This window comes from Halichoeres trimaculatus, unplaced genomic scaffold, assembly GCF_033239565.1.
Source record: "Halichoeres trimaculatus isolate MK-OKI-2021-1 unplaced genomic scaffold, fHalTri1.1 fHalTri1_scaffold_17, whole genome shotgun sequence".
Lineage (NCBI taxonomy): Eukaryota > Metazoa > Chordata > Actinopteri > Labriformes > Labridae > Halichoeres > Halichoeres trimaculatus.
In genome coordinates, this window is record NW_027437195.1 from 10311667 (window position 1) to 10339262 (window position 27596).

Consider the following 27596-nt stretch of genomic DNA (forward strand, 5'->3'; position numbering starts at 1 on the left):
AGAAAAAACCTTGAATGAAAGTTAAATGTTTTTTTTTTGTTCTCCACAAATGTGTCTACTACTGGATGGTCAAGTTTCAATGAAGCCTTGTTAAGAAACTCAATTTCTAAACGAACCCTTTAAATTCCTGCTCAACTATTTAGTAGAGCGCTTTTGGAGTAGCTATATGTGTAAAAATATGTTGAACTGAGTAAAACCTGATCGGGTTGTCTCTGCAGCTTGATTTTTTTTTCAGTCTTGTGGTTTCTGATCTTAGTGCATCAACAACATAAAAATTAAATTTGAAAAAAAAATTTTTTTCTTGGATGACACAAAAAGGGTTCAAAATTAAATCAACTTTATAACCCTTGCATTTAAAAAGTGAAAGTTAAAGGTTAAAATTTTCTGGAGTAGTTTAGGATGTATTTTAGCAGGTTGTTATCAAGTCATAGACTCAAATAAAAATATGTTAAAAAATGTGGAGCATAAAATCAGTGTACAGTACCGTTGGCAGCAGTTTTTGCATCAGAAAACTTTTTTTTTCTTGGGTGTGAGATATGAATCAATTTTCACTTCTTCCTATAGCTCTTCTTTTACCTTTGCTCTAATAAAGTCAAAATTACATTAATCCTATCAGCTGGTGATTGTGACATTCAGAAATTGTTACTATCATATATTCAAAAAGCCGTCATTATCCATTCAAGCAGACTAAAAAAAGAGACCAGGAACTGCCTCTAGCATTTCTAGTCAAACTGGCTCAGTCTTAGGTGTATAACAGTCTCTGTATTGACTTTGTGTGATCTTGGATTTACGAATACACACCATTTAGACTGATAAACTTCAAATTAGCCAGAGGACCTGCCAATCAGGGTGTACAAAAATGATGATTGTAAAAAAATTAAGATATTCAGTACTCCCATATTTTCTGCTGATGTAAAAAGGACACACCATATACCACAAATGAAAACAGCAAATACAAAAGGAACATCTTGGAGTCGTCTATGCAGTTTTTATTCATTCAATCTAAAAACATACAGGTTCCTACTTAAAATCGTTCCACTTTCCTTTTTCCTTCACTTTTAATCCTCTCTTCATTAACCATCTGACAACATTCTCTTAACCTTCAAACACTTTCCAAAATCACTAATGGTTACTTTTGTTACTGCTTCACAAATGTTTTTAACTAGGTTTAAGATTATGATGTAATGGGCTACACACTACTTTTAAATGGTGGTTAATAAGCCATGCATATACGTAAATGAGTGACGTTAAATCATGAAGACTGTCTTGACTTTGGGTATGATTTTTTTTGTCTACTCAGTGCACAGAATGGCAACTCCGCGCTCGTAGAAGCTGTGCGGGTCTTCCTTGGTGGCAATGTCGAAATCAACGGTGAAGATGAGATCGGACCTGGTGAAGTTCAGGTACACGGGAAGAGTCACCTGCAATGAGACAGAAGGCTGAATGTGATTAGTAGTTCTTAATAATTTAAAAGCTGAAGCCATGGCTGAAAATAAATGGAATACTGGATGAATTTGTCCAAACTGTTTAAGCAGCTTATCAGAGAAATTAGTTGTTCAGTTTTGTTCATACCATATGCCTCTTCTCAGCGTTGCTCTGCTTGACCCAGCGGAGCTGAGTGAGAGGCAGCTCAGTGGAGATGGCAGTAGACAGAGACAGCTTGTTGTTGCCACAGGTGGCCCCCTGTAGTTTCAGACCTAAGAGGAACAGTGACCAGAAATCAATATATTTGTCACAAATTGAATTTACATTACAAAGAACTGAATTTTCAGGACTTTCAGTAAGGCGCATTTAACCAAAAAGGAATCTTGCTTAACAGCTAAGTATATGTGGTATTATGCTTGTAACAACAGAAAAGTTTTAGCATCTCTGGAGTCTATTTCAAAATATTTTCACTTTCTTTTGACGTAGTGTAATCATATTTGTCCCATAATTCTCCTGCTGTCTGACCTTTAATCCCAAAGCTGCAGGCATCCAGTGCAGCGCCCTGGGTGGTGGTGACATTGACCTCCAGGAACAGCTCCTCCAGAGACCAGCTGTTGGCCTGGGCCACATACTGGCGGGTGGCAGTAATGTAAGCCTCCGGCACAAACAGGCTGCCGAGATTCACGTGGATGTTCTGTTGAAAAGGAGAGAAAATAACCGTACCATGAGAAGCTCTGTCGGGTTTTATTTTGTTACTTTATACAACCATAAAATCAACCTGTACCTTCAGTTCCTTTGCACCTCCGCTGGCGGCTCCCTGGGAGATCTGCTGCAGCTGTTTAATTCGCTCACTGAAGTCTGCCACCCACTGGATCACAGTCATTGCAGCAGGAACGGTGTAACGGCACCAGCTGCGTGGGAGGATGCCTGGGGAGAAGAAAAACAGGTGCGTCTCACTTAATCCCTCTAAATACAATCTGTTCAAGGATATATTGTTCTGACTAGCTTCAAAAACCAAAAGCGACACCCCAAACTACACAAGTTAGATGAGAAGCTGAAACTTTTACCTTTAACTAGGTCACTGATGAGTGTACGCAGGTAGTTAGTCTGCTTCTTCTTGCCTTCACAGACTTGAACAACATCGGACAGATCCTGACGAACCTCCTGCAGCATCTTGCCGCCCATTTTCACCTCCCGCTCAAAGAAACGGAACAGCGGGTCCTGGTGTTCGTGTGTGGATAAAGAAGACATCAATCAATACAAAAAGTTTGGCAGATGCACCAAGTTAGAGGTAAGTAAACCTTTCTTTCTCTTCAATTTTTACCTCACTACCCCAAAGTAAGTCAACACAAGAGCGTAAAACACAATCCAAACTGCGACTTCTTCAGTCATAAAATATTAAGTGTTCTACATCTGCCTCACGAAGACTGCTCGTCAACCGTCTTCACGACCATCCCTGCCTTACCTTGATGTTCTCCACTGTGCGTTTGAGTGGATTGACTGTTTGGGGCATGAGCTGCAGCCAGTTGCAGGCTGTGGTGTGGAGGGTCCTCATCCAGGCCGGTGTGGTGTCAGACGTAGACGAAGTGCGCTCCTTCTTTTCAGTCTCATAGGCGAGGTCATCCTCATCCTCCAACATCTGCATTTTCAGCATCTTACCCATCATGTCAGTGCCTGTGCAGCCCAGCGGAGGGGAGCGAGTGAGCAGGGGGAGGGAGGAGGGAAACAAGGCCATAGTGAGGGGTAGGGGGAGAAGAAATTAACAGTGGAATAAAGAAACAAACAGCTTACCTCAAAGGTGTGTTAAATACATAACCATAAAAAGAAGAGTTGAGACATACAGCGAAACAAACAAGGATGACATTGGATTGAAGGGGAGACACACAAGGCTTCAGGCAACATTTCAATAAAATATAGCACCCAGCATGGCCCCCAGGTGGAAATAATAAATTATATTCTTTAGTGGATCTGTAAAAGGAATGAAGGGAAAAAATGGAGGGTAACAGAACTGAGGGAGAAGCTAAGGGACACAAAACTAAGGAGTGAGGATGAATGAAAGGGGAGTGTGGTCGATGCTTTGGCAGCTGGAAATGAGGGACTTGGTGGAGGTTGTGTGGAAATCATTAACAAATGGGTAGGTCGGGAAGATGCAATGGGAGGGATGAGGGAGGTGGAAGGCTGACTGAATCCTGATCTAAAAGGTGGGGTTGGTATCTTAGCAAAGCGACATGATGGCTGTGAAATACAGCTGCTGGAGGGTGAGGCCACCCTCACCCTTCCTTTGGGCAGAGCACCTCAAAAGCATGATGGCTACAACTACAGATCGACTTAACTACAACTATACAGCTCATATATAGCACTATGATATGGCAAGATGATGTCACAGGCGACTAACAGACGATCAATTAATGAGAGGTTAGTACAGGGGGCAGAGATATTTGCCACCATACACGTTCAGTGTTCTACCCAAAGCAGACTCAAGAATTAAGTCTCTGCATCACCCTGTGGAAATGAAATTCAAAGCACTAGAATAGAGAAAGAGATGGTTAATGATCTGTGACGTGAAGATGTTGAATCTCGACAGCTTAGGACGTGTGGAAGCCCAGTTACTGTGACAGAACACCGGAGATGCATTTGATGAAGACTACTGGCTACAGCATACCCTGAGTGGTGAGCAAGACCTTCTCAGCATTGCTAGGCAACCCGAGCCAAGATGGAGTCTGAGTGTCTGGAAGCATCTCTACCCAGTGCATGAACTCCTCACGTCTGGAACGAATCAGAATCACAAATCAGAAAAAGTTTTTTTCACAATAAAAATACAAGTTCAGTAAAGAGCTGGGTAACTCTTCTTCACTGACCGAATGCCATCTGGCATCTTGATGTCCTTGTGTCCGTCAACTTTAAGAGCCAGTTTGAACTCGCTGTCGAAGCTTCCCTTGGTGAAGATTCGTTCCAGGAAGGTGTTGAGCAGACGCTGATCAAACTCGTTGTCAATACGACCACCGTAGATGGAGAGAGCCATCAGGGTTTTCAGAGCTGCCCACGGGATCTTGTCTGGGGCAATGTTTTGACGTCCCTGTTTGTGTGTAGAAAAACAATCTACATGTCAAACTGTGAAAAACAGAATCCCTGGTAAAATTAGTTGTCATGATCTAAGACAGGGGTCTCCAACCTTTTATAGGATGAGCTACTTTTAAACAATAGAAGAAGTCGTGAGCTACATCTAGTTTCTTTGTTTATTCAATCTTTTTTTCTAGGTACATATTTGGCACCTTGTTACAGGCTTACCCTTAATATGGTGTTTGACACTGCATGCTGCCAACCAGGGCCTTGTAATTTTTCTGATTCAGAAAACAACAGCTGCCCGCTGCTCCACACACTAGCTCGTGCTTATTAGGACAGGTAATGAGGGCATGGGTACAATGTGAATGGCCAATATTCTTTGTGGGGTGGGGAAGAAGAGGGGAGGTTGAATAGATATCGGGTTGAAGTAAGTATATAGAGTTTTTGTTTGGATTTTCTTTCTTATTCTATTATTATTTTTCACATTTTAAATTTGCTTGGTGAGCTATTTATTCAGGCCCTGTGAGCGACCTGTAGCTGAGGAGCTACGTGTTGGAGACCCCTGATCTAAGAATGAGATTAATTCATAGGTTTTGAGTGAAGCTGCTTATCTCCAACCTTAGCAGTGTCGTCCAGCCAGGTGTCAACGGTGTCGCATGCAGAGCGAAGGTCAGACTCTCCAAACTCATACTTCTTGGACCAGCCCAGTGGTGCATAACGCAGACGCTCCTGAATGACTGCATGGAACCAAGCCAGCAGGAAGTAGAGACGAGCACGCTCATTGGGAGCCTGTAACAGCAAACAAATAAAAAAGTGGTATAGAAAGCAAAGTGTGTAGACAGTCTGAATGGTGACATTAACCCTTTGGTGGAAAAGTTGAGGAGTCCAGTCTTAGTTACCTTGCACATGCGAGCCACAGGGATGCTGCTGAATGTTCTGAGCATGTTGGCCTTGACACCAGGTGGAGGCTCAAACACAAAGATACGACCAGCACGAAGCAGATTCACGGGCACCTGTCAGGCAAACAGAACACGGATGTAGACTTGGGGGCTAAAAGACATAATTCCACATCATATAAAATGCTGGACATAGTGCCACCAGTGGTGTCATTTACCTTGGGGTTGATCTCCATGGTCAGGAAAAGCCTGAAGCTGGAATGAGGCTGCATTGAGTGGAGTTTCTTTTCCAGTTGCATCAGCCAGCCAGGAGCCAGATGGACGTTCTCCAACATCACCCACCTACAACATGAAGATGCTTGGTGGTCTGATACAACAAATCAAGTCCGCTGGCTTTGAAATGACACTGTCCATAAAATGACCTACCTTCCAGACTTGACAGCAGTGTTGATGTCTCTGTCTGCTTTGTTGAAGCCTTCGGCTGAACCTGTAGCCAGAGTGAAAACAGAATCATTCAACATAATCTTTAGTCCTGAGGAACTCATTTGTGTTTTCTAAAGTACGGGGTTAGTGTCTCCATACCAATAGAGATGGAGGTGATTTGTTTGTTCTCCTCAGCAGCTAGGTCTCTAACCAGACCACTGGCATCATAACCTGGTACAGAGCACATCAAGACCGGTGTGCTTGGCTTCACCTACGGACATGAGAGAGAAATGTGAGCAGACTTAAACTGCAAAAAGGAAACATCGCAAGAGAGAAAAGGAATAAAAAAAAAAATAGGTTCATACCTCCATTTCCACAATGTTAGCCAAGTCAAGAGGTTGCTCGATGATATTCATGAATGACTCTCCGAGCACCTTTGAGACAAAAATGTGCGACATGGCCATTATGCGGTCCGGGCGGAAGGCCTGGATCAGCAACAGCTGGTGCACTGCCTGGCCGATGGGAGCTAAACAGCGGGGACACAGAGCAAAAAAAACAGTTGAACGTCATATTTGTTTGTACATCTGCTTTGCTGCAACAATCCTATCTAAAATATGAGACAGCTTGAGACTTACTGGACTGCTTCTCTTCTGCCCACAGATATGGAACAGCCAACTCTGGAGTGTTGCTCTCAATCCACATGAAGAATTGCTAAAGTAAGAAAACAGAGATAATCATCACCTATAGGTCAAAGCAGAGCATGTACAATGGAGAGTTCAGCAGTGGTCAATACTCACCTCATCGGCTTCAACTTTGGACACCAAGTCACCGAAAGCTGGCAGGCGGCTGAGGCGTACCATCGCTTCACTCTGCTCAGTGGTCAGACCTTTCACTTTGGGCAGCGATGTGCCAGTCAGTACAATTTCCTTCCCACGCAGGAAGTGCTGGAACTCTGCATCATATGAAGGCTCACTAGAAAAGATGATGGATATGGTCATGATTTGTATTTCCAAGTTTTACAGAGAGACTCAAAGTAATCATGGGATCTTACTTGGTCAGCCCCTTGAGGCTGATCTTAGCCAGCAGCATGGCAAATGTGATGTGATCGAGGTGCAGCATGCCTCTGGCTGCTCGGTTGAAAGCCACCTATATCCAAATCAAGCAGGAAATTAGAGTCTCCTACTGTAAAAAAAACAAAAAAAAAAACAGGGGATTTTCAGAAATGACAGAGTGTAGTTCAAACCTGGAAGAGGTCCTTGGTGATGACAGCAAGTCTCTGGGAATGATCACTGATGCCCTTGAGGTTGGGGTTCTCGTACAGGACAGTGTGGTATGTATCCAGGAAAAAGTGTAGAGAGTACTGGTACAGGAAGTGCATCTGAAACAGAAAATGAAAACAAGTTTGCTTATTAGATATTTTGCAGGTTTAGAAATAACAAACAACAGTCTGCATAATTTCAAGGTATTTCCAAGAAAGACTAAAGTCTATGTTTCCAGACCTGGTTGAGAGCCTCCATGGTGAAGTAGATGCTGCTGCAGGCAGATGACAGGGACAGGTATTGCTGGGACACTGCCTCCACTTCTGCCATGACAATGTCAGTCTCTTCCACCTTTCTTGTCACTTCAGCTGCCTCCTTCTTCAGATTCTCCAGCGTGGTGATGATGGTGTCATCGTCAAGGATGCGACCCTTAACCTCATTGAGAGCCTGCAGCAGAGACTTCTCCAGCTGACGCAGGCGCAATTGGAACTCTCCTAAAAAAATAAAAACGCAGAAGAACATTGTGGGAAATAGATGAGTGGCATGAAAACACTCATTTTAAGCATCATCATCATTATGCCCAGTCCTGTCACAGTTAAATTTCCCTCCCACCTTGTAGTTTGAGGAGATCAGAGCGTTTCTCATCCACATCAGGCCTCTCAGCCTTGAGGACCTCATTGAGACACTGGCTCTGGAGGCTGCTGCGTGTCACAGTGAAGTTGACAAATGTAACACGAGAACACAAGTCTGGTGGGAACTCAACCTGCATACAGAAGACAGGCATAACAGTTACTTCTTGATACGTAACTTTTAGAAAATAGGCTCAATATATATTTTTTTAATTAGTTAAATATCAACTCATACATGAACATTATCTACAGATAAATCCCCAATGACAGTTTACTCACTGTTGGATCTCGAGTAGAGAGGAAGATGACAAATGATGGTGACAGATCAATGTCCTGGTCTCCCAGTGTGATGAGGACACGTCCTCCAGTTCTGCGGACCTCTCTATTCAGCACCGGGTTCAGGATGGGATCATAACTTTCAACATCCTGATGGGGGAAAAAAAACATCACAATGAATCCTTGCCACATGCTCAAAACAGTATGTAACAAAGAACTTGAAAGCATTCAGTGTTTTTTTTTATTTTTTATTTTACCTGGACCAGCAGCGGGTTTCCAAAACGCAGAGCACTCTCCAGGTTTTTCCTGAACGCATCGTCGAGGAAGCTAGTTCTGGTGATCTTGCGCTCTTTGTACTCATTCATTATGAACTCTGTGGCTTGGCCAGATGGATCAATGATGAGTGGGTACCTAAAAATTGACAAAGAGATGGATTCTCAGGAATGCTACACTGAACAGTAATAAAATATAATGGCAGTTAAAAACCATAACAATGGGATACTAACCTGTTGAACCTCTTGAGCATGATGGCGTTCTCAGTACACAGGTCATCTGCCGGGAGAGAGTTGGCTTGCCAGCGCAGCCTCTCATCAGCGTTGGACAGGTACTCGGTTCTGGCAATATCTGTGCGGAACTGGAGTTTGAAAGAATAACAGGGAGTTGAGAATAAGGCATGTCTGTAAGTTGTAAACTTGTCATACTTGTGAGCCGGAAGACATCAAAATGAAAAGGTCTAACCCATAATTGGAACAACTGACTTTGTCTGGCATTACTCTACCTGAATATTAGCCTGTTGAAGGTGGTGAGACCACGTAGTGAACAAGTTCTGTCTCATCTGCTGTTCAAAGTAGCCAGCGTAGGTAATGAATGCTGCAGAGAGCAGACAGTCCCCAGCGATGGTGGACATCTGGTTCTTGAATGTCTCGCTGGTCTTCTCCCAGCGGTCTCTTTCAGCTGACAGACTCTTCAGCAGGGCTGTGCTGCGGTTCACCTTAAAGGAGCAGGCAAGAGTTCAGAAAAATGCTGAAAAATTCTTCAATACAACAGAACCAAATGAAAATGAAACATACCTTGGCCTCCACAGCTGCCAGATCAGCCTTGATTGCCTGAGCCTCTGAGATAAGGACAGCGTACTCTTCCTTGTAGCGAGCGATGCTGGCCTCCAGGTCTCTGATCATCTGCTCCACCTCCTCTGCCTTTGTCTTGTTGTCTGTTGCATCATCCTCAAGCTTCTGCAGTTCATTACGCAGAGGCTCCACACGCTTCAGCATGTCAGCATAGTTAAGCTAATGGGGAGAAAACAGATGGGTTAAATCAGAGAACAACTTAGACAGGTTATTTCTTTTTCTTGTTTAGGCTTCTTCACCTGAGCAATAGCCCATTTCACCATGGGTCCACAAGCCAGAGATGCCCTGTTGACTTGGTCATAGTTGTAGCTTGGGTTGGACATGTAGTTCTTCTTCATCTTCTCTCGGATGGAGTCGCTGGATTGAATGAAAATGTCATAAAATTTAGAAAACTGAAAAACCAAAATACTGTGATTGATTATTTAGGTTCAGTTTGGGGTGAGAGAGGGGCAGGTTTGTGTTAACGTATCGACACTGTTAGAAATCTAAAATAATTACCAACATGGATTGTTGTTACAATCAGCTCAGTTTCTCATTCAGTTGGATCAACCTATTAGACGTTGATTACAATTATTCAGATCCAAGGCCACTTGATCAATACTCTGATTGGCTGATATCATTTGGCTTCATCAGAGACTAGACGGAGGTTGTGACGCTGGTACCTCATTTCCTCTGAGGAAAAGTTGACTATGCTGCTGATGAAATTGTCTCTGATAATAACTTGTCTGATTTTTTTCCAGTCATTGGTCTCTTCCCCAAGCATGAGGCAGATAGACTCCAGGGCCAGCTTGACTGCAGCTGGGGGATTGGTCATTGCCCGTACTTCTACTAGATGATGTCGCTTTATAGAGCTCACAGCTAGTTTGGGTGAGAGGGTGACGGGTTTGAAAGAAAGAAAGAAGTGACAGGAGAGGAAGAAAGAGAACAAAAGAAAGCACAGAGAGAGATTTAATTTACAGGAGAACAAAAATTCTTTCTTATTTCACCTGATCTCTTCAGCAGAGAAGTTTACAATAGTGGGGATGAAGTTCTCCCTCATGATGATGGAGCGGATCTGCTTCCAGTCAGTGGTGCTCTCTCCCAGGAGCAAGCAGATGGACTCAAGGGCCAGCTTCACAGCTGCAGGTGGATTGGCCATGGATCGCACCTCCACCAGGTGCTGCTTCTTAATGGACTTAACAGCTATCAACATCAGGTGAACAAGGATGTGGGTTATAACAGAGAAGGGTTAGTAATGAAGGGGATGCAGGTACAAATCCAGCTGTTAACCAGAGGCTACCTCAGCGCAAGTGTCAATGTGATAAAAATGTGAATTCTTTAAAGTAAAGTAGGTACAGGTTACAAAAACAAACAACACACTGGATTATGATGATGGCTGTAACAAGATATACTACTGTACCATTCTGAGCCTCAATAACAGCGGGCTCTACTTGGTCCAAGTCCTGTTTGACACTCAGCTGTTTGTCCTTGATCACCTCCTGCTGCTTGTACACTGCTTCCTGGATCTCCTGGCTCATAACCTGCAATTATAATAGCAATAATGATGAAACAGTTTGATTCATCAGTTAGTCTGCACAGATTTTTTAATCCTCAAGAAGTCGAAGTGTTTAATTAATCCTTGTGCAAACCTTTTTCTTTTCAGCCTCCTGTTGGTCTTTAACCATCTTCTTCAGCTTGTCATTGGCAGCAGCGTTCTTTGCCTCCAGCTCCTGGCTCTTGATTCTCAGGTCTCTACGAAGCTCCTCCACCTATATAAGGACCCGCAAATACAGTTAACAAAATAATACAGCCTTTGAAGAAATAGTCAGACGTAACCTTAGTGTTGTATTGTTCTAAGCTTGCACAGAAAAGTGGGTAAACTACAGCATGATTTTACCTGATCCACAGTCTCCTTGATCTTGCGGAGACCAACGTTGAGGTGCATCTGCTGCTCCTCCAACTCAGAGCGTTTCTCATTGAACAGGTTGGCATACTGGTTGATGAAGTCCAGGTAATGACGAGGTGTGATTGCCATTGTGTGACCACCTCGCTTAGCCAAACGGTTGTTAGCCTGAGCAGAAATCATAACCCATCAAAAAAGAGCATGGCATAGAAAAGTGTTCAATGTAATGAGCTACTTATTATGACTGACTTTGTTCAGTTTCAGTTAAAACTAAATTCACAATCACCCCATTAACCCAAGCTGTGACAAGGGGACAACCCTACCTGGTGGAGTGTCTGGTGTACAAACACACAGCCATTGACGATCGCCTCACGGTGAGATGGTGGTTGGGGCAGTTTGTCGTAGACGATGGGCATGTAGTCAGGCACCTTGTAGTTTGGTTTTTCAAGATCCATCTTGCTGGTGAACTCCTTACCCACCTGGTAAAGAGCCTCTGTGGACCAGTCTCCAAACCAGTTCAGCACACACCTAACACAAACAATGTCCGGTTACCGTCACCATACATTTTTTATGTTACTGAATCCATACGTTTCCATCATTGCGCCTCTGTACCTGTTGAACAGGGCAGGTGAGGTGGCAGCCCTGTCCTTCAGGCCCTCTGATGACGGGTTCATGGTGAAAACGACGTGAAGGTTCCTGATAACCTGACTGGTGAACCACTTGTACAGCTCCTCGTGTGTGTCAAGCATCAGACCCTCTTTCTGGGCTCCCTCCTTGCACTGAGTCATCAGGGTGGCATATTCATCACCTTCAAACAGGCCAGGAACCTAACAAAGAAGAGGATATGTCAGCATGTGGGGGACCAGAGAATAGGTGGTGTATAATCCTAATCTCTGAAACACAAAGGCATCGCAATCAACCTGTGAGTTTCACTGTAGGACCACAGAATATGAGAAAACTACTCACCTCTCCGTTGGCCAGAAGTGTGTTCATCCTCTCAAGGAAACCAGAATCCAGCACATTGGACTCATCCATGATGAAAGCAATCTTCTCATTCTTACAACCTGAGCGACGCAGGACTGTACGCAGATCCTCATCGAAGTCCTCTCCAGTGTATTTCCTGTGTACCTGGAAACAAATAAACACACAAATCAATGAATGCAGACATATAACTGTGGTTACACGGCTCTTAGATTAATGGACCTTTCCATGTCTGAAACACACCTTGATCTGGTAAACACTGAGTCCATTCATCCATGCTACGAAGCGAGACAGAGTTGTCTTTCCTGCACCGCTTACACCAATCAACAAGAGATGGCCCTGAGGTTGACGGAAGATTCTGGAAGAGAATTTGATTTAGGATTTATCCCATCTCTGAATACAATCTGAAAATGAACTGCTGTCAACAGCCACAAGCTTAAAAAGCCATTACTCACCGGTCAATCCTGAGGACGTGGTCCAGCACCTCGTTGAAGAGCACCAATGGGACGTCCAGCTCTTCCTCATAGAAGACCTTCAGACGAGCCTTCACGTAGTCCCTGAGCTCCTCCTGTTCCACTGGGATGTAGTCCTACATCCACAAGCAATAGTTAGTGAGATCAAACTGCGTGAGACTTGAGGTTAACAGGACAGTCTGAGCTTTACTTTAGTTACCTTAGAGAGCCAGTTGCTGTAGAGGATGGGCCTGTTGAGAGCCTTGTCCTTATCAATGTTGGGGAAGTGCTTGAGAGCCACTGTGTCAATGTTTTCATCCGTCCATCTCCTCTCTTCATCACCAACCAGCCTGGGAGAAGGCGTTTAATATATTCATTGTGTGCATTTCATGATCGCCTCTTTATCAGGTTTAAAGACCACCATCAGTTGTAACTGTGAGAGTTTCTTAAAAAAAATTATCAATGTAGATAAAGGTTGTTGCTCTCACCTGTCTTGGAAGAGACGGAGAGCCTCATGGGCCCAGATGCGGATGAGCCCCTCCACAGGTAGAGTCTCCAGTGGACGCAAGGCCTCAAAGATGCCCCTAACCCAACGGGTCATCTCTCTGGGAGAGTAGATGTAGTGAGGTTGGGTGTCCTGGGTGAATCGCTCCTGAAGGCAAAAGGAAGATCAAAATAAGGTATGAAATAAGTTTACACATCATGAGTACATTCTAAACTTCAAAATATTAAATACTACTACGACTATAATACAGAATATTTTCTCATCTTTACCTGAGACATGGTGTAAAACTCCACCATAGCAGCAGTGAGAGGCTCAGCGTAGGTACGTAGAGAGGGGATGAGGCGCAGCATGGCACGGTTGAAGGTTCCATAAATCTGGGTGAGAGAGGCTGGACCTGGATAGTCCACGTAGACCACTGGAACATGACGGAGGAACCTGAAAACACCAAAACGTGATCACTACCAGGCCTTTTGTGCAAGTATTCATGATGGGGCAAATTTTTTTCAATTGCTGACAGTTATATTTTACTGCTATCAGGTGAAAACTCAGGGTCTTGTACCTGTGTGTGAGAGGCTTTCTGCCAGGGTCAGTGGGAGGATTACAAGCTCCAACAAACTGGATCCTCTCCAGTTTGACCCAAGTCTGATCTGAGGTGCGGTAGAAACCACCATGTTCCACCATCTGCATGGAAAACATCAAAGAGAAGCCTTTACATGCAATAGTCATATAATTGTGATGCTCTATTAAATGACAGACTTTTAAATAATTGGTCTTACCTGTCTGAGGAATGAGATGACTCTCTGTGTGCCGTACTTGTCCATGTCTGGCAGATTGATTTCATCACAGAACAACACCAGCCACTTGCCCAGCTGGACAGGGGCAAGAACCACACCGTTTGGAGTACGGCGATACTCGCAGTAATGGTCAAAGGTCTTCAGCAGCAGCTCTGGGGTGGTGGCGCTGGAGAAGTTCAGGCCTACAACCTGGTGAAAAGTAGGTACAGCATTTGGAAATGAAAAATCAATCTAACCTAGTTCCTTTAAGAATATTTTTGACCCCAATTTGCATTTAGTCTCTTACCTCCATGTCAGGCAGGGCTCGGAGGGCACTGAACAGAGTCATGGTCTTTCCAGAGCCAGGAGGTCCACACAGCACCAGCGGTTTGTGCTCTGCCAGCCAAGTGTAAAGCAAAGCTTCATGGCGGACGGTATCCAGGGTGGGTACCACGACATCAGGGGAAGCCACCTTGTGGGTCTCAACCTCAATCTGGGGTACTTTGCCCTGCCAGGACTGCCACTCACCAGTGATGCACACCTGCGTGGCACAAAAAACAAATGATTATTATGAAATCCAATGATAGAAATAAAAATAATAATTTAGAGAGAAATTATTTTTTTGTACATCTAAAAAAAACTGTTTTAACACTTAAGGCTGTACCTCATAGTCAATGATGGGGACATTGGGAGCGGAGGGAAGTGGTACAGTGGTGATGCGACGGATGTATTCTCCAAGCTCAGCTCTCATCTTCAGCCGTCCATCTCCAGAGAAGGACCACAGCACAGCGTAGATCAGATATTTCTGTGAGGAAATAATTTTACATTGATTTGGATCTAGGTGGACAAAATAACTAGAAGGAGACAAGCATGTTTTGCACTTCTATGGAGAGCAGGTCCTTACCTGCATGTACTTCTCCAGCTGATCAACTGGCATAGGGAAGTCAGGGTGGTTGTTGTTGTAGAGCGCCACATTTCGGCAAGCCTGGTGCAGCATTGAGAAGAGAGAACCCAAGCAGCGCAGGCGGGTGAAGTCCATGATGTGCTCCATCTTAGAGGCATGCTCTAAGGCTTTGATTACCAGTCCTGTAGAGGTGAAGTAGGGCTGCAGGACAGCAGCAGAATCGCGCTGGATCTGATGGAAAATCAAGACAGGACATAAGGGCAGAACACACTTTTTAGAAAAACAGACATCCTGAACCTTTATAAACCCTTTGCATACCTGAAGCATTGGTGAGGCAGCCTCCTCCTCATCATCTGTGCCCTTTCTCTGGCGCTGAGCTTCATCCTCTCCCTCATCCAATGGGATGCTGCGGATGCGTGCCAGGAAGTTGTTGAAGATCATGTCGGTGCTGAGGACGTCCTCGCTGAACCAAACCATTCCACAGCGAGACACAGTGGCCAGGGTGGCGTATTTCAGGTCCTGTACTTCAAACATCACACGCACCTAGAGAAGAAGAGGGTGAGTCTTCATCAATATGGAGTGTAGTAATCACTTCATAATATAAGATGAGGTAAGATGAATGGTGTGTTCTTACATTTGGTGGTAAGCTGAGACGCTCTCCATTGGGCAGAGTGAGGAGCTTGTTGTCATCCAGGACTGAGTTGAGATTTTCAACCCACTCAGGGTCAACATCGCCATCAAAGATGATCCACTGGCGCTTCTGCAGCTCACCTCGGACATTGTCAATGATCCTAAAATGTAACAAATTTATTCAGCAACACAGACATAGAAAGAACTCCTTAGGAGAAAGCGTGTTTCAGGCCACTCACTTCCTGAGAATGTGCGTGAACAAGCCATCGGTCCATTCACGGGTGTTGGGATCCAGGGTTCCGTAGAGGTGGTCTTTGCTGATAGCTTTGGGGTCAATGATGTGGGCCACACCCTCAACACCCTCCAGCCTCTCCAGGGCTTTGAGAAGCACCCTCCATGCCATGGTCTTCCCACTGCCCGAGGGTCCTACCATCATCAAACCGTGGTTGATCTGTGTGATCTGGTACAGCTGGAGCACCTGTGAGAAAATAAATGACAAAATTTATCAAATAAAGACTCTAAATACAGTAACTTAGATGTGGTCTTGTATTTTCTTACGGGGTTTTGTAACTCTTAGTCACTACTTAATATGTACACACTGATGTAAACCATTTACATACCTTCTCCACCCACATGCTGCCCACATCGTCACCGTCTCCGTAGGTCAGGTACATCTCTGCGCAGACCTTCTTCAACTCCTCCCTCAGAGCAGTCATCTCTCCACGATGGTACTGGACTCCAGGGAAGACGTCTGACAGCAGGCTGAACAGCAGAGGGATGTCCTCTGCAACCAGTTTTGGGACCATGGTCTCACACACACTCTGGATCAGAATCTAGAGGAAAAACATCCAGAAACAATGAGATTTAAAATTCTCAACTGTAAAGATCGATTTTCAAAGAAAATTTACAGAAACTATAAAATCCCCTGCCCAAAACTTCAACCAAGTGTAATTTTCTATACCTCCTGTTCAGGGAGGTTTTCAGCAATCTCATTCTCATCAACGTCCTCGCCGCGCTCCAGCTTCTCCCTCTTGATCCTCTGGATGCGCTCACGCTTCACATTTCCTGCACTGATCAGCACGCTCTTCAGAGCTCGGAGACCGAAGTCGTAGTGACTCTGTGATGACAGCTGCTCGTCACACAGCCTGGAAAAAAGATTGATAGTTAAAAATGGAGAAATAAGACCCTTAAAAGCTAACCAACCATTTTTCTTATCCAGCACTCACTTGAAGAAGGGAACGATCTTCTTGGCAAGGATCTCTGCTGTGCGGAAGCCTTGAGAGTACAGCATGACCTGGGCGATGAGCTGGCGGTCAGGCTTGGTCATGGCCAAGCTGCGGAAGAGCTTCTTCAGGTTGTCGGGCAGGTTGGAACGGCCAGCATAGCCAGGGTTCATGGTGATGAAGATGGCCATGTCTGGACTCACCTTCACCTGCTTGTTGAGGAGCTCTGTGGTGACTGGGACACCTGAGGAAGGGATGTTTGAGTATTTACACAGAAGTGAATAATTTTTTTAAATAGATTTGTACAGTTCTTTTAAGCTTTTCTCAAAAACGTAGTTATCTCTGACTCATCGGCCTTAGTAATTGTACAAAAAATCAGATATGATTTTGAACATTCTCATCAAGCACAGAATGTTGAACACTTCAACAACTGCAGGAAAAGTACATACTCCTGTCTCTGTTGGGGTTGCTGTGCTCCCTCAAAGCCACCTGGATGTACTGGACCTGCTGGGAGACAGCAGAGAGCATCCTCTCCTCCAGACGATTAAACTCATCGAAGCAGCCCCATGCTCCAACCTGGCACAGACCCACGAAGATGCGACCCATGGCCTGTGGAATTAAAAGATATATTTGTGAATAATACTGCCTATAAAAAAAAAATTCCTTTGCGAGCTTTTCTTAAATCATGCTTTTGTATCTTATGGGTCTCCTGTGGAAGCCCAAGAACCAAGAATGTAAACGCAGCTCTGTACCTGGAAGTCAAAGGTCTCGTCACAGTTGAAGACCAGGACAAAGCGTCCCAGCTGGTGACCAAGAGCCTTCACTGACTCAGTCTTTCCTGTGCCAGCAGGACCTAAGTTAAAATTAAAAAAGTTGTGGTTATTCAATATGTTATTACTTTCATGCACTACATCTTTAACTCATGTGAACAAAGTTTTTATACCAAATGGTGATCCTCCAAGGCGGGCCTCCAAAGCTTGGGTCATGGTGAGATAGCAGCGGTCGGTCAGAGGAGTCTGGACCAGCTTGTCTTGGACACCCAAGTACTCAAAGCCATAGTTGAACTTGGCGTTGGCCATCTGAATGGACAGCTGCTGCAGGACATCTGTCTGCTTGGGGTCAAAGTAGAAGCGCATCTGGCTGAGCCACTCAAAGGACTTGGGGTTGTCGATCTTGTTCTTGATCAGGGTCCTGGTCACGTCACGCTGGTGCACCAGCTCGGTGATCTAAAATGAAGATAAGAAGTTAAGAATCACACTTGGTTGGAAAGTAACCTACAAAAGGGTTGTCTAAAAAGACGCCTCTCTGACCAGATGCTCCAGTTTCCTCCTGCGGAGTGGAGGCTGCTCCATCAGCACTGTGTCAGCCAGTACGTTGAGGGTTGCCTCCACGTTTGACAGGACACCCTGCATGGGTGACATGTCTCCACCACCAGAGATGGTAGTCAGGGCTGACTCGATGTTCTCAGACCAGGCGATCTGAGTTGACAAGACCACCAGCTGAGCCTGTAAAGAGAGAAGACGCATAGTTGAAAATGACTGCCATGCACTGCCTGAAAACCATTTGTGTTTGATTGGGTGAAACCAACTCAACACCAACCTGGTAACGATCGATCCAGTCGATGTACTGACTCAGATCCACGGCTGTGCCCTTGTTGAAGCCTGTGACCTCGGTGACAGACTCAGCCAGCAGCTTAGCCAGAGTCACCCTCATCTCCTTCTCCACCAGGGTCAGCCACTCATTGATCTTTGGATGCTGTGTGATGGACACCGGTGTCTTGTAGAGAATCTCTTCACCCTCACGGGAGGAGATTCCCAGCACCTCTGTGTTGTCCTCGTTGAGCAGGATGCTGGAAACACCAGCAAACATCTTTTTGAAGTGCTTCTGCAGTTTGGCCACGTTCTTGCTGTTTCCAATGATTTCAAGCAGGTCTTCGTCTCCCACGAAGTAGAACCTGAAAACAAACAGAAGATTGAGCGTTAACAAATGTACACAAGAATAAGTGGAAATTGTTTTAGTATAATTACATTATCAATAAAAAGAAAAGGCAGACTCTTTATTCCCTAATATCTTCTTACCTGGGGAATGAGGATCTTTCTCTCTCAAGGTATTCTCCAAGGGCTTTCTGGATTTTTCCCAGGAGGTCAGCCAGCCTCTCCAGAGACCTCTGCACTCCCTGTATGTTCAACACATCCATCACCAACGGGGACTTTGACACCTTCTTCATCAGAGCCAAGAACTCTGTACTGATACTGCAAAGTAAAGACAGAGAGTCAATTCAGATCTAATAAAAACAGTTGTTAAATCTTGTTTTGTTACCTAAAAAGTAATAAAATAAGTCTCCCTCATTTACCTCTGGAACCGCTGGGTTTCCACAGGCAGCAGATGCTTGATGTCAGCGCTGCCAGTGAAGATACCTTCCAGATAGACCCATCGGCGCTGGACATCAATCCACACGTCGAATAGAGCCATGATGCGGTTCAGCTTGTCCTCCCAGCTCAGGGCGTCTTCTTCAAACACCTAGGGGGTGAGAACAAGAAAAGCATGGTCTTGTGAAAGTCTGACAACTTTTTCAGCATTAGAAAGAATCTTCAACCCCTTATGATAAACGCAGTATGTTGTTTTGTTTACTTTATAGTATGGAGACAGCTTCATGGCAGACACACTGTTTATGTGTTCCTTGACTTTGTTGAAGAGGTCATCCCAGCCTCTGATCAGACGACACTTGTTCTGGTAGTTCACCAGGTCCAGCTCATACGAGTTCCACACCTCACGGATCTGAGGAACCACAAACGGTTATTTTAAAACAGCCTCAACCAGAATTAGTTTCAGCAGTCGAGGATTCAGAAATGCCACAAATAGAAATCACAACAAGAGCACTCCTCCATCACCTGTTTGAGGAACTCTTCAAGAGCCATCTCTCCCTGAGCCACCAGAAGAACATCCTTCACAACCATCTCATTCTTCTGCAGATCCACATCCCAGATCTGTCCTAGGGTCAGCTCAGATAAGACCCAGTTGACATGCAAACGCTTCATCAGCTGCTTCCAGTGGCGGTCCTTCAGAGCTTCTGATTTCAGCTCGATCACCAGCATGTTCACCTGGTCAGAAGGTGTAAAGAAGAGACTTTAACAAGCTATTCAAGAGTTTTATGAGGGTGAAGATCCATAAAACTAATCAACCCACCTTCAGGTATCCTTTTAGCAGTCTCTGGACATACTCATAGGATGCATACTGTCTCAGTCTTGCTTGGAAGTTCTTGAGCTGGTTCAACAGGGCATCCAGACTCTGACGAAGCTACAATCACAACAGAAACATGGAAATGTCAAAGCTAAGAATTCGCAAATGAGCCATAAAGTTTGGGGATATGAAAAGCAGTCACGGGTTTCTCACCTTACGAGGCTGAACGGACACCCATGGCTGCTCTTTCATCTGGTCGATCTGCTCCCAGACCTTTGACAGCTCAGACCAAACCTCCTTCAGGTCATGCAGCTCCTCCAATGCCACCTTTGAAGTATTACAGAAATATAACAGAGTCATTAAGCATTGATGAGTGTTGGTTAGAGCTGCCACTCCTGTATAATGGTCTAAATATCATTGTCCATTATATTTTTACTGCATTACCTGCACCCTCTCCTCGCTGCCACTGAGCAGGCCAGTGTCAGTAAGCTCCAAGGCTTCTTTGGCCCTGGCACACTTCTCTCTTTCGTCCTTAAGGCGGCCAAAGTTGCCTTCATAGATGGTCAGAGACTGAAGAGCCTCTTCTGGACGAAGGTTACCCTGGTGAAGCAAATAAACAATGTTTTTCAGCGGGAACAGTAAATCCTTTGATTGCTCCACAACTGTAATAATAACACGTCAACAGAAGTTGTGAGCTAGAATTAAACATTTAATTTCTCTTACAGCAACTGGTTTGGTCTTCTCCCAGTCATTGAGCAAGTCAGTGGTGCGGTTCTCCACAGCTTTATCCTCCTGGACGATCTTCATCTGCAGGTTGGCCACCTGCTGCTGGATTGCTGTGTCTTTGCGCTTCATTATGTCACTGAAGGCGCCCCATTCTCCTTCAATGTTGTCGATGTAGAGCCAAGATGGAGGGAACTGGAACCTCTGCTTCTCGAGCAGGCGCTGTCCATTGCGGAACAACTAGGGGTAAAAAGGAAAGAGAAAGCATTTAGAGGACTGAACTATCTTCATGAAAAACACTGAGACAAAAGAATAAAACACACAAAAATGAATTTTTCAGAGTACTTACATCCACGTTTTTCTCAAACTGTTTGATCTTCCGTTTCAGGGTCTGGACATATGTGATGAAGTTGACAGCATCTGAGGTGCTAGCTGTGTCCACTGAATGTTGCTCAAGCTCTTGACGGGACTATAAAAAACAGGAGGAAGAAAAAAAAGATTAGAAAAAAGCCAGTTCAAAAATACACCCTCTTTATTTCTTGATGAATGTCGTGTGGAATCAGTGTAACAGCTGGTTAAAAAACATTTTATCTTTTTTAATGTGTCACCTTAGAGATCTGGGCATGGAAGTCCTGCATGTTCTGTCCAAGCATCTGGCCAAACTTGCTGAGCACTTCTTTGTGCCAGGAGTCATACTTCAAGTTCACTTTGGACTGAACCTGTAGTCAAAAATGATAAAAACATTTGAGGAAATTCCTTAAAAATACTCCATTTCTACTTAAGTAACTTTGAACATTTGGTTTTATTAACTTGACTTTGTGTTTTTAAAAAGATCATCTCTAGAAATGTCACTACTACGCAGCATCTAAAGCTGGCAATGGTTTTTACCTTGCCATAGTCAATGACTGCGGGTCCAAACTCTTTGCGCGTCTCTGCGTTGTCAAAGGTTGCTCGTGCTTTGCGGATCTGGACGAGCAGGGCCTGCCACTTGGTGAGGTCTTCACCCAGACGGTTGTAGATGTTTTCAGCTTGCATGTCCCACAGGCACTGATACTGAAGCCAGACCTGGACAGGAAGGAGAGAGTAAAGAAATTCTTTGTAAATAATGTGTGAGAAAAACATTAGTGAGTCTTTCTTATGTATTTATACATAGGGACTCGTACCTTGACATACTGCTCCACCTCGTTGACAATGTCCTCCACTGCATTGTAGGCCTCCTCTAAGGCTGCAGGGCCGTCTGGCATCCTGGTCAGAGCATTTCTGTAGAACTTCTCCTCCTCTGACAGCTCGTAGTGGACTCCCACCTGACGAGAAACTACAGATTAGCATTGACAGAAAGACCAAAACCTGTATCTATGGATGAAACTGAAATATTTATGGTTGCTTATACTGTCATGATTGGGAAAGTATAAATCTTGAATGTGGGTTTTGATCATGGCTTTCTAAAGTCCATACAACAAGCCAACCTCTTGAGACAGGCCTACCTGGTATCTTTGGCTCTGGATCCTGGGAAGAGAAAGGATGACCATCTTCCAGGTGAACATCTCCTGGTAGAGCTTGTACCGACAGTCTTCAATCGGTGGGTTCAGGTAGATGACCTGGTTAGTGATCCTAAGCTCATGGATGACATTCTGGGAAAAAAAATCAGCAGAATTAGCATTTCAATTCAATTCATTATTAAAAATCAGCTGGTCTGTATATTTAAAGGCAACTCTGGAACAATGGCTACCTTGATCTTGGGCTCCCCTCCAGGTTTGTGGCTCACTTGAGGAGCCTCTGTGTCCATGTCCACTTCAGATTTGTCTTCGACCTGACCGCGGAGCACCTGGGTCCAAGCCTTAAGACCAGCCTGGAGTCGCACTCCCAGGATTCGTTCAATCTATAACAAAACAAATGATCAGAAAACCACTCTGACCATAAACAGTCGAATCAAAAGCTGTAATGTGGTGCCTACCTCAATGTCGAGCTTGTTGACCCAGATGGGCAGGTTTGAGTAGGAGTGCAGATTCAGGTCGTCCACTGCCTTCTGCACTCTGTTAAGGATGTCAGAGAAGGTCTTATGGTCGAACATGCAGGTTTCCAAAGACCGAACCTCAAGATCAATCTTCTCCTCAATCAGTAAGAGATCGTCCACCTGGCAGCAACAAACAGTAGAAATAAAACAAGAGTTTCATGAGAAACAACCCTTCTTTTATGCAAGATAACCTTTGCATATTGACAACTTTTCACCACACTGACCTTCTCCTGGAAGTTGAAAACAGTCTCAGCCAGCCTCTGAACATAAGGATCCAGCTTGTAGGACTCCCAGACCAGAGTGATTCCTTCAGTAATGAGAGCCTGGACCTCTTTCTTCAGGCCAGCCACCAGGAGAGAGATTGAGGACCTCTCTTCCACCTTCTCACAAGTGCGCTCGTAGGTGCGCACACTCTCAATCAAAGAGATGGCAAATGGGTAAAGCTGGTTAGCCTGGTGGGCTTTGTTAACAATGGCCAGAGGTACCCGGAAACTCAGCCACTTGAGGTTGCGGACCTCTTTGGACAGTGTAATGATCTCTGGAAGGAAGTTGACTTTCAGCTTGAGCATGTTTCCGGTGCGCCCACGGGCCCGAGTGCTCTCAATTGTGAAGATGCGGCCAGACACACCAAGGTTACGCTGCTGCACCTGGATAAAAAAAAGGAAACCAAGAATTAAAACAGAAAATAATTTTAAAATAATGTAAGAGCAAAAAAATTAACACTTCCAGCTCCATACCTTGCGAGCCCAGTCATCAAATATCTCCTGGGTGTTGAGTTTGGCCCTGAAGCTGTCTCCGTCCTGCTTCAACTTCAGCCCCTCCACATGGTTCTCCCAGCCTTTCCCCAGAACATCCTCCACTCTCTTCATGTAGGCCGTCAGCTGACGATCAATCTGCTTGGCCCAGATGATAGAGCCAGACACAGGGGGCAGGTCTCTGACGTGGCTCATCTTACAGGCCTGGCTCTGAGGGTACTGCACCTTGAACTTGTCATGAAGGGATTCAATGTCGTCTTTCACACGCTGGATGAGCTGCGTCTGGTACTCCCTGATGGCACCACGGATGTGAGGACGCACAAAGAGGGCATTGAAGCGAGAGAAAATGCGGAACATCTCGTTGGCATTCTTGGCCGTTCCCAGCTGATCACGCAGACGGGCTGTGATACGGGTCTCCACACGGTCAATGCGCTCATCGTAGCGCTTCATGGCAGCTTCCCAGGCTTCTGTGCCTTCCTTTGACACATCAAGACCATCGACCTCTTTGACATTCTCATATGCCAGGTTGACCTCTTCGATGGCGTTGGCATCAGCAGCATCAAAGAGAACTCCAGCCACCTTCATGTCCTGAGGCTCAACACTCTCTCCTGGGGCATGCTGTGGCACAGCAGACACCTGGAGACAAGAAATAAGCAGCAATCCTCAATCATTTGTCAACAACAGTACAAAAATACCTTTAAATTATCATGACAGGAGTATATAATGGCATGAAGAGCTTATGGTGTACATTTAAAAAATGAATTGAGCTTTACCTGGGGCCTCAGCACACGAACAATTACAGCTCTCAGCTGTTCGTGCTGCCTCCTGAAACGTCTCATGTGATCCAGGCGCGACTGGAGCTTCCTGTGTGCAGGGCTCAGACGCCACACCATCTTCAGATTCTCTTCCCTCTTCCTCTTCACAATGTCCCTCAGAAGCACCTGGAGTTTCTCATACTCATCCTCCCAAGTCTGGAACACCTCAAAGCATGCCACCATCACCTGCACGGAGAGATTTAAAAGACGATGGATTAAGGAAAAGGTTTTAGTGTGACAGTTTACCACTGGGGGCAAAAAATACCAAAAGCATGATGCCAGAGATTAACATCTGACGGATTTGCAGTATGGGAAAAATAGAGTTTTCTGAATCCGAACCGTCACCAACCTTTTCAAATTCCTCGTATGCAACATGCATGAGCTTCCTGGTGCCCAAAACCTTGAGGAGCTGGGAGCTCAAGTCCCTGGAGATGGCCTCTACAAGACGCAGGGCTCTCTGGATCGGGTATTTTGTGTTCCTAATCTTTTTCAAGTGAGTGAAGATGGCCATCAGAGCCTGACGAATTTTATCAAGCTCAGAGGCAGAGAGCAGGTCATTGAGAGGGAAATCCTTCATCAGGGGATTGTAGTCGTTGACAGTTTCCACAGCCTGTTTCAGACCTGTGAGAAGAAAGAGAAATAAGAAACTGTCATTCACACTGAATTCAAAATACTGCAGCAGGAGTTAAAGAAGTTATAAATAAATAACTGAAATCACTCACCAGTGTCTGTGTCAAAGCTGACAGTGGCATGGAAACGTTTGCCATGTTTGAGGATGTCCAATGTAAGCAGAACCTCAGGGCTTTCTCTTTTCTCCTGGATTCTGTTCAGGGCTCTCTCCAGATTCAGCCAGAAACTGATCTCTTGAAGGGCAGTGCCCGAAGCTGGGTCACGATCCAGCTTTGTTACCTGGCAGGAAAGAAATCAGTTAGTATAAGAGAGAAAAAAATCTGTTTACCAGTAATTTTCTGACATATGACATTGATTAATTTAAATTTTACCTTTTGAATCTCTCTGATCCAGCGGTTGACACCAGATTGCAGCAGATTAAGAAAGGTTGGGTCCTCCACTTTGTCACCAAAGTCGGTGACTTTGGGCTTCTCTCCACGTTCATAGCACTGCTTCGCGATGTTTACAATAATGGGATGGATGAGCAAGCTGATCTCAGGAATCTCAATGTTCTGCTGCAGGTGAAGAAGACCCATCTCCAGCTCAGCAATCTTTTTCTCCACAGAGGGGGCCATCTTATCTCCATCTCTGGAAGGCAAGAACAGATCATAAATCAGATTGAGCTTTTCCTTTATCTAGGATCTATGTACAGCTACTTGTGGTATAATAATGCAAGACACGTGTTCAAGATTACCTGTCTGCTTTGCCGGACTCACGGATGTAGGACTTAAAGAAAGGAGCAACAGCATTGCTGATGAATGAGTGCAGAGTCTCATAGGGGGAATCCTCACTCAGAGTAAGAACTCTGACTTGAGTTGATATGGGTTTGTCTGCATCAATGACACCTGTCCTCTTGATCAAAGCCAAGCTGCAAGGCAAAAAAAAAGAAGTTGTTAAAAATTAACAGAGCTTACAAAGAAAGCTGACTTCAAATGATTACATTCCTGGATTTATAAAACCCTGCACTGGATGCGTCACTTACCTGTTGGACTTGATGCCATAGTGGATGTCGGTGTTAATTTTGTAAGTGATGCACTCCTTCTCCTCCTCTCCTTCATCTCCAACATCCTCTGTGGAAATGGTAAAACATAATATTGGTTTACAATAGGGGTCCAAGTATCAGATCACATTTTCTATGACATCTTATTTTCACCACATTATCTTGTCCCATACTCAAGACAGATGGTATCTGCTCTTGCTCAGCCTATGTGCTGACAATTTTGTCACATTAGCTCCCATCATGATACTTAAATCAAGTAAAGCCAAAAATAATTGAAAGCCATGAGGCAGATGAGTAAAATAAAAGTAAAATAAGCCAGGTCAACGTCATGGAGTGCAATGTATCACCTCCTCTATTTTCATCCGTCTTTATATTCTCAACAAGTGACATCATTGCTTGATGCAAGAGTGAACCATTTTCAGAGACTGCACTTGCTGCATTGCAGCATTAATATTTTTAGGGCAGAAAACAGGAGCAGACTGAAGCAGGGACTCCAAAGCCTGCAGGCTCGGACTTGGTGGCTGGTCATGTGAAGAATCAAGGGATCAAGGTTTAACACTCACTAAACATTAGTGAGGGCATGCGGCTCGGGATTAATTCCCCTAGAGGAAAATGAAGATAGAGTTCCTTTTACAAGATAATTCCCATGATAAAACCACATGAAGGAGTACACAAATCGCTCAGTACAGAGGATGTATTGTCTTAAAGTCACGAAGAATTTGAAAAGTATGATTTTTCTTATCCAGTCAAGATAATACAGAGGTTGCTCAAGCTCTACCAGCTTTTTCTATGGCATCTATTTTGAGAACTTCCTTCATGTTACATTAAGTTAAAGATACATTAATTTGTCTTTAAGCAAAACCAAAAATATTTCGTAGGTCTAAATGCTTCTCAAGTTTAACAGGACATAGCAATAGCAAACTGCACGGTACTTAAACCGCTGTGTTGTCGCTCTGTTCCCTTCCCCACCCAGTGTGGCGCAGTTTGCTTTCAATTTAGCAGTGTCATGAATGGAGACAGCATGCTAGGCTAATATTGTTAAACAGCCGGCTGCTTTACAATAACCATAATTCCCATGAACTTAAATACATGTATTAAGCCATTTTTCAAATGGCATGCTTTAGCAATTGATCGCCAATACGTTAAGTTTCTTTAAACGCTGAACAGATAGTCCTGATATTATAATGTCTGCATGTTTCCTGCTTGGTGTACCTTTGAGGGCACTTCTCTCGACCAGGACAGTATGAATTTGTGGATCGGACAGAAATTTCCTCATCTGCTCCACAGCGCTCTTCTCCTCCAGGGCGGTTTCCAGTGAGGCCGGGGCCTCGCCGCCATCTTCCAGGAGCAGGGGTACCAATTTCCGAATGTGCTTCTGAAGCACCGAGGTGTCAGCGACCGTCTGCACGGCCGACACCTCCATGGTGCCGGAGTTCTCCTCCGTGCCCCCGCCGTCAGACATCCTTTACAACCGCCAGAGATGACTCCTGAGGGTTAGAAAAGCGAACAAAGAAACAGAGTTGACGTTGCTGTCTGCAGTCTCTCCACTGAGCTGGTCAGAGGATGACTACCGCTGTCAGAACGCCGCAACCGTGCTCATTAGATTTATGAACGCAATGGATTATGGTACTTGTCGTTCAACGGAATGCTATTCGCTGAGAACTGCACTGACAGAAGACTACAACACCCCAAATGCACTTGCATAAATCTTACTTACTTACGTTGTTGTTGTAACGTGTAATAAAAGATAGGGGGAGAAAGGGAGTTGTCGCCAATTCTCTTAGTACTTCTTTGTCATAGTTAAACTTTTAAACACACACACACACACACACACACACACACACACACACACACACACACACACACACGCACACACACACACACACACACACACACACACACACACACACACACACATATATATATATATATATATATATATATATATATATATATATAGATATATATATATATATAGATATATATAGATAT

The 27596-nt window shown here is 44.6% G+C and overlaps 1 protein-coding gene across 1 annotated transcript; it reads right to left on the minus strand.

Moving 5' to 3' along the window:
- Window positions 1–949: 949 nt before the first annotated feature.
- dync1h1 (dynein, cytoplasmic 1, heavy chain 1) lies at window positions 950–27185 on the minus strand. The gene is made up of 78 exons (XM_074692015.1): window positions 26817–27185; window positions 25587–25674; window positions 25299–25472; window positions 24937–25192; window positions 24658–24844; window positions 24285–24556; window positions 23894–24121; window positions 23103–23756; window positions 22590–23012; window positions 22306–22485; window positions 22081–22230; window positions 21836–21982; window positions 21515–21655; window positions 21240–21416; window positions 20960–21070; window positions 20701–20820; window positions 20352–20591; window positions 20073–20228; window positions 19842–19955; window positions 19635–19745; window positions 19340–19549; window positions 19080–19226; window positions 18802–18968; window positions 18527–18700; window positions 18048–18402; window positions 17759–17953; window positions 17392–17674; window positions 17201–17301; window positions 16898–17057; window positions 16452–16692; window positions 16187–16370; window positions 15846–16058; window positions 15465–15703; window positions 15230–15386; window positions 14914–15138; window positions 14596–14826; window positions 14356–14496; window positions 13999–14232; window positions 13695–13901; window positions 13478–13599; window positions 13188–13353; window positions 12902–13065; window positions 12634–12763; window positions 12417–12550; window positions 12205–12319; window positions 11947–12108; window positions 11593–11807; window positions 11304–11508; window positions 10975–11148; window positions 10727–10846; window positions 10498–10618; window positions 10085–10280; window positions 9338–9455; window positions 9042–9257; window positions 8750–8962; window positions 8478–8605; window positions 8229–8382; window positions 7975–8121; window positions 7679–7829; window positions 7307–7560; window positions 7051–7185; window positions 6859–6953; window positions 6605–6779; window positions 6443–6518; window positions 6173–6333; window positions 5967–6078; window positions 5811–5871; window positions 5603–5726; window positions 5388–5501; window positions 5107–5277; window positions 4284–4501; window positions 4088–4191; window positions 2891–3099; window positions 2493–2646; window positions 2210–2352; window positions 1951–2119; window positions 1573–1697; window positions 950–1421 (listed from the first exon to the last, which is right to left on the minus strand). The coding sequence occupies exons 1-78, from the start codon at window positions 27064–27066 to the stop codon at window positions 1293–1295; spliced, it is 13923 nt and encodes a 4640-aa protein (XP_074548116.1). The 5' UTR covers window positions 27067–27185; the 3' UTR covers window positions 950–1292.
- Window positions 27186–27596: the final 411 nt, after the last annotated feature.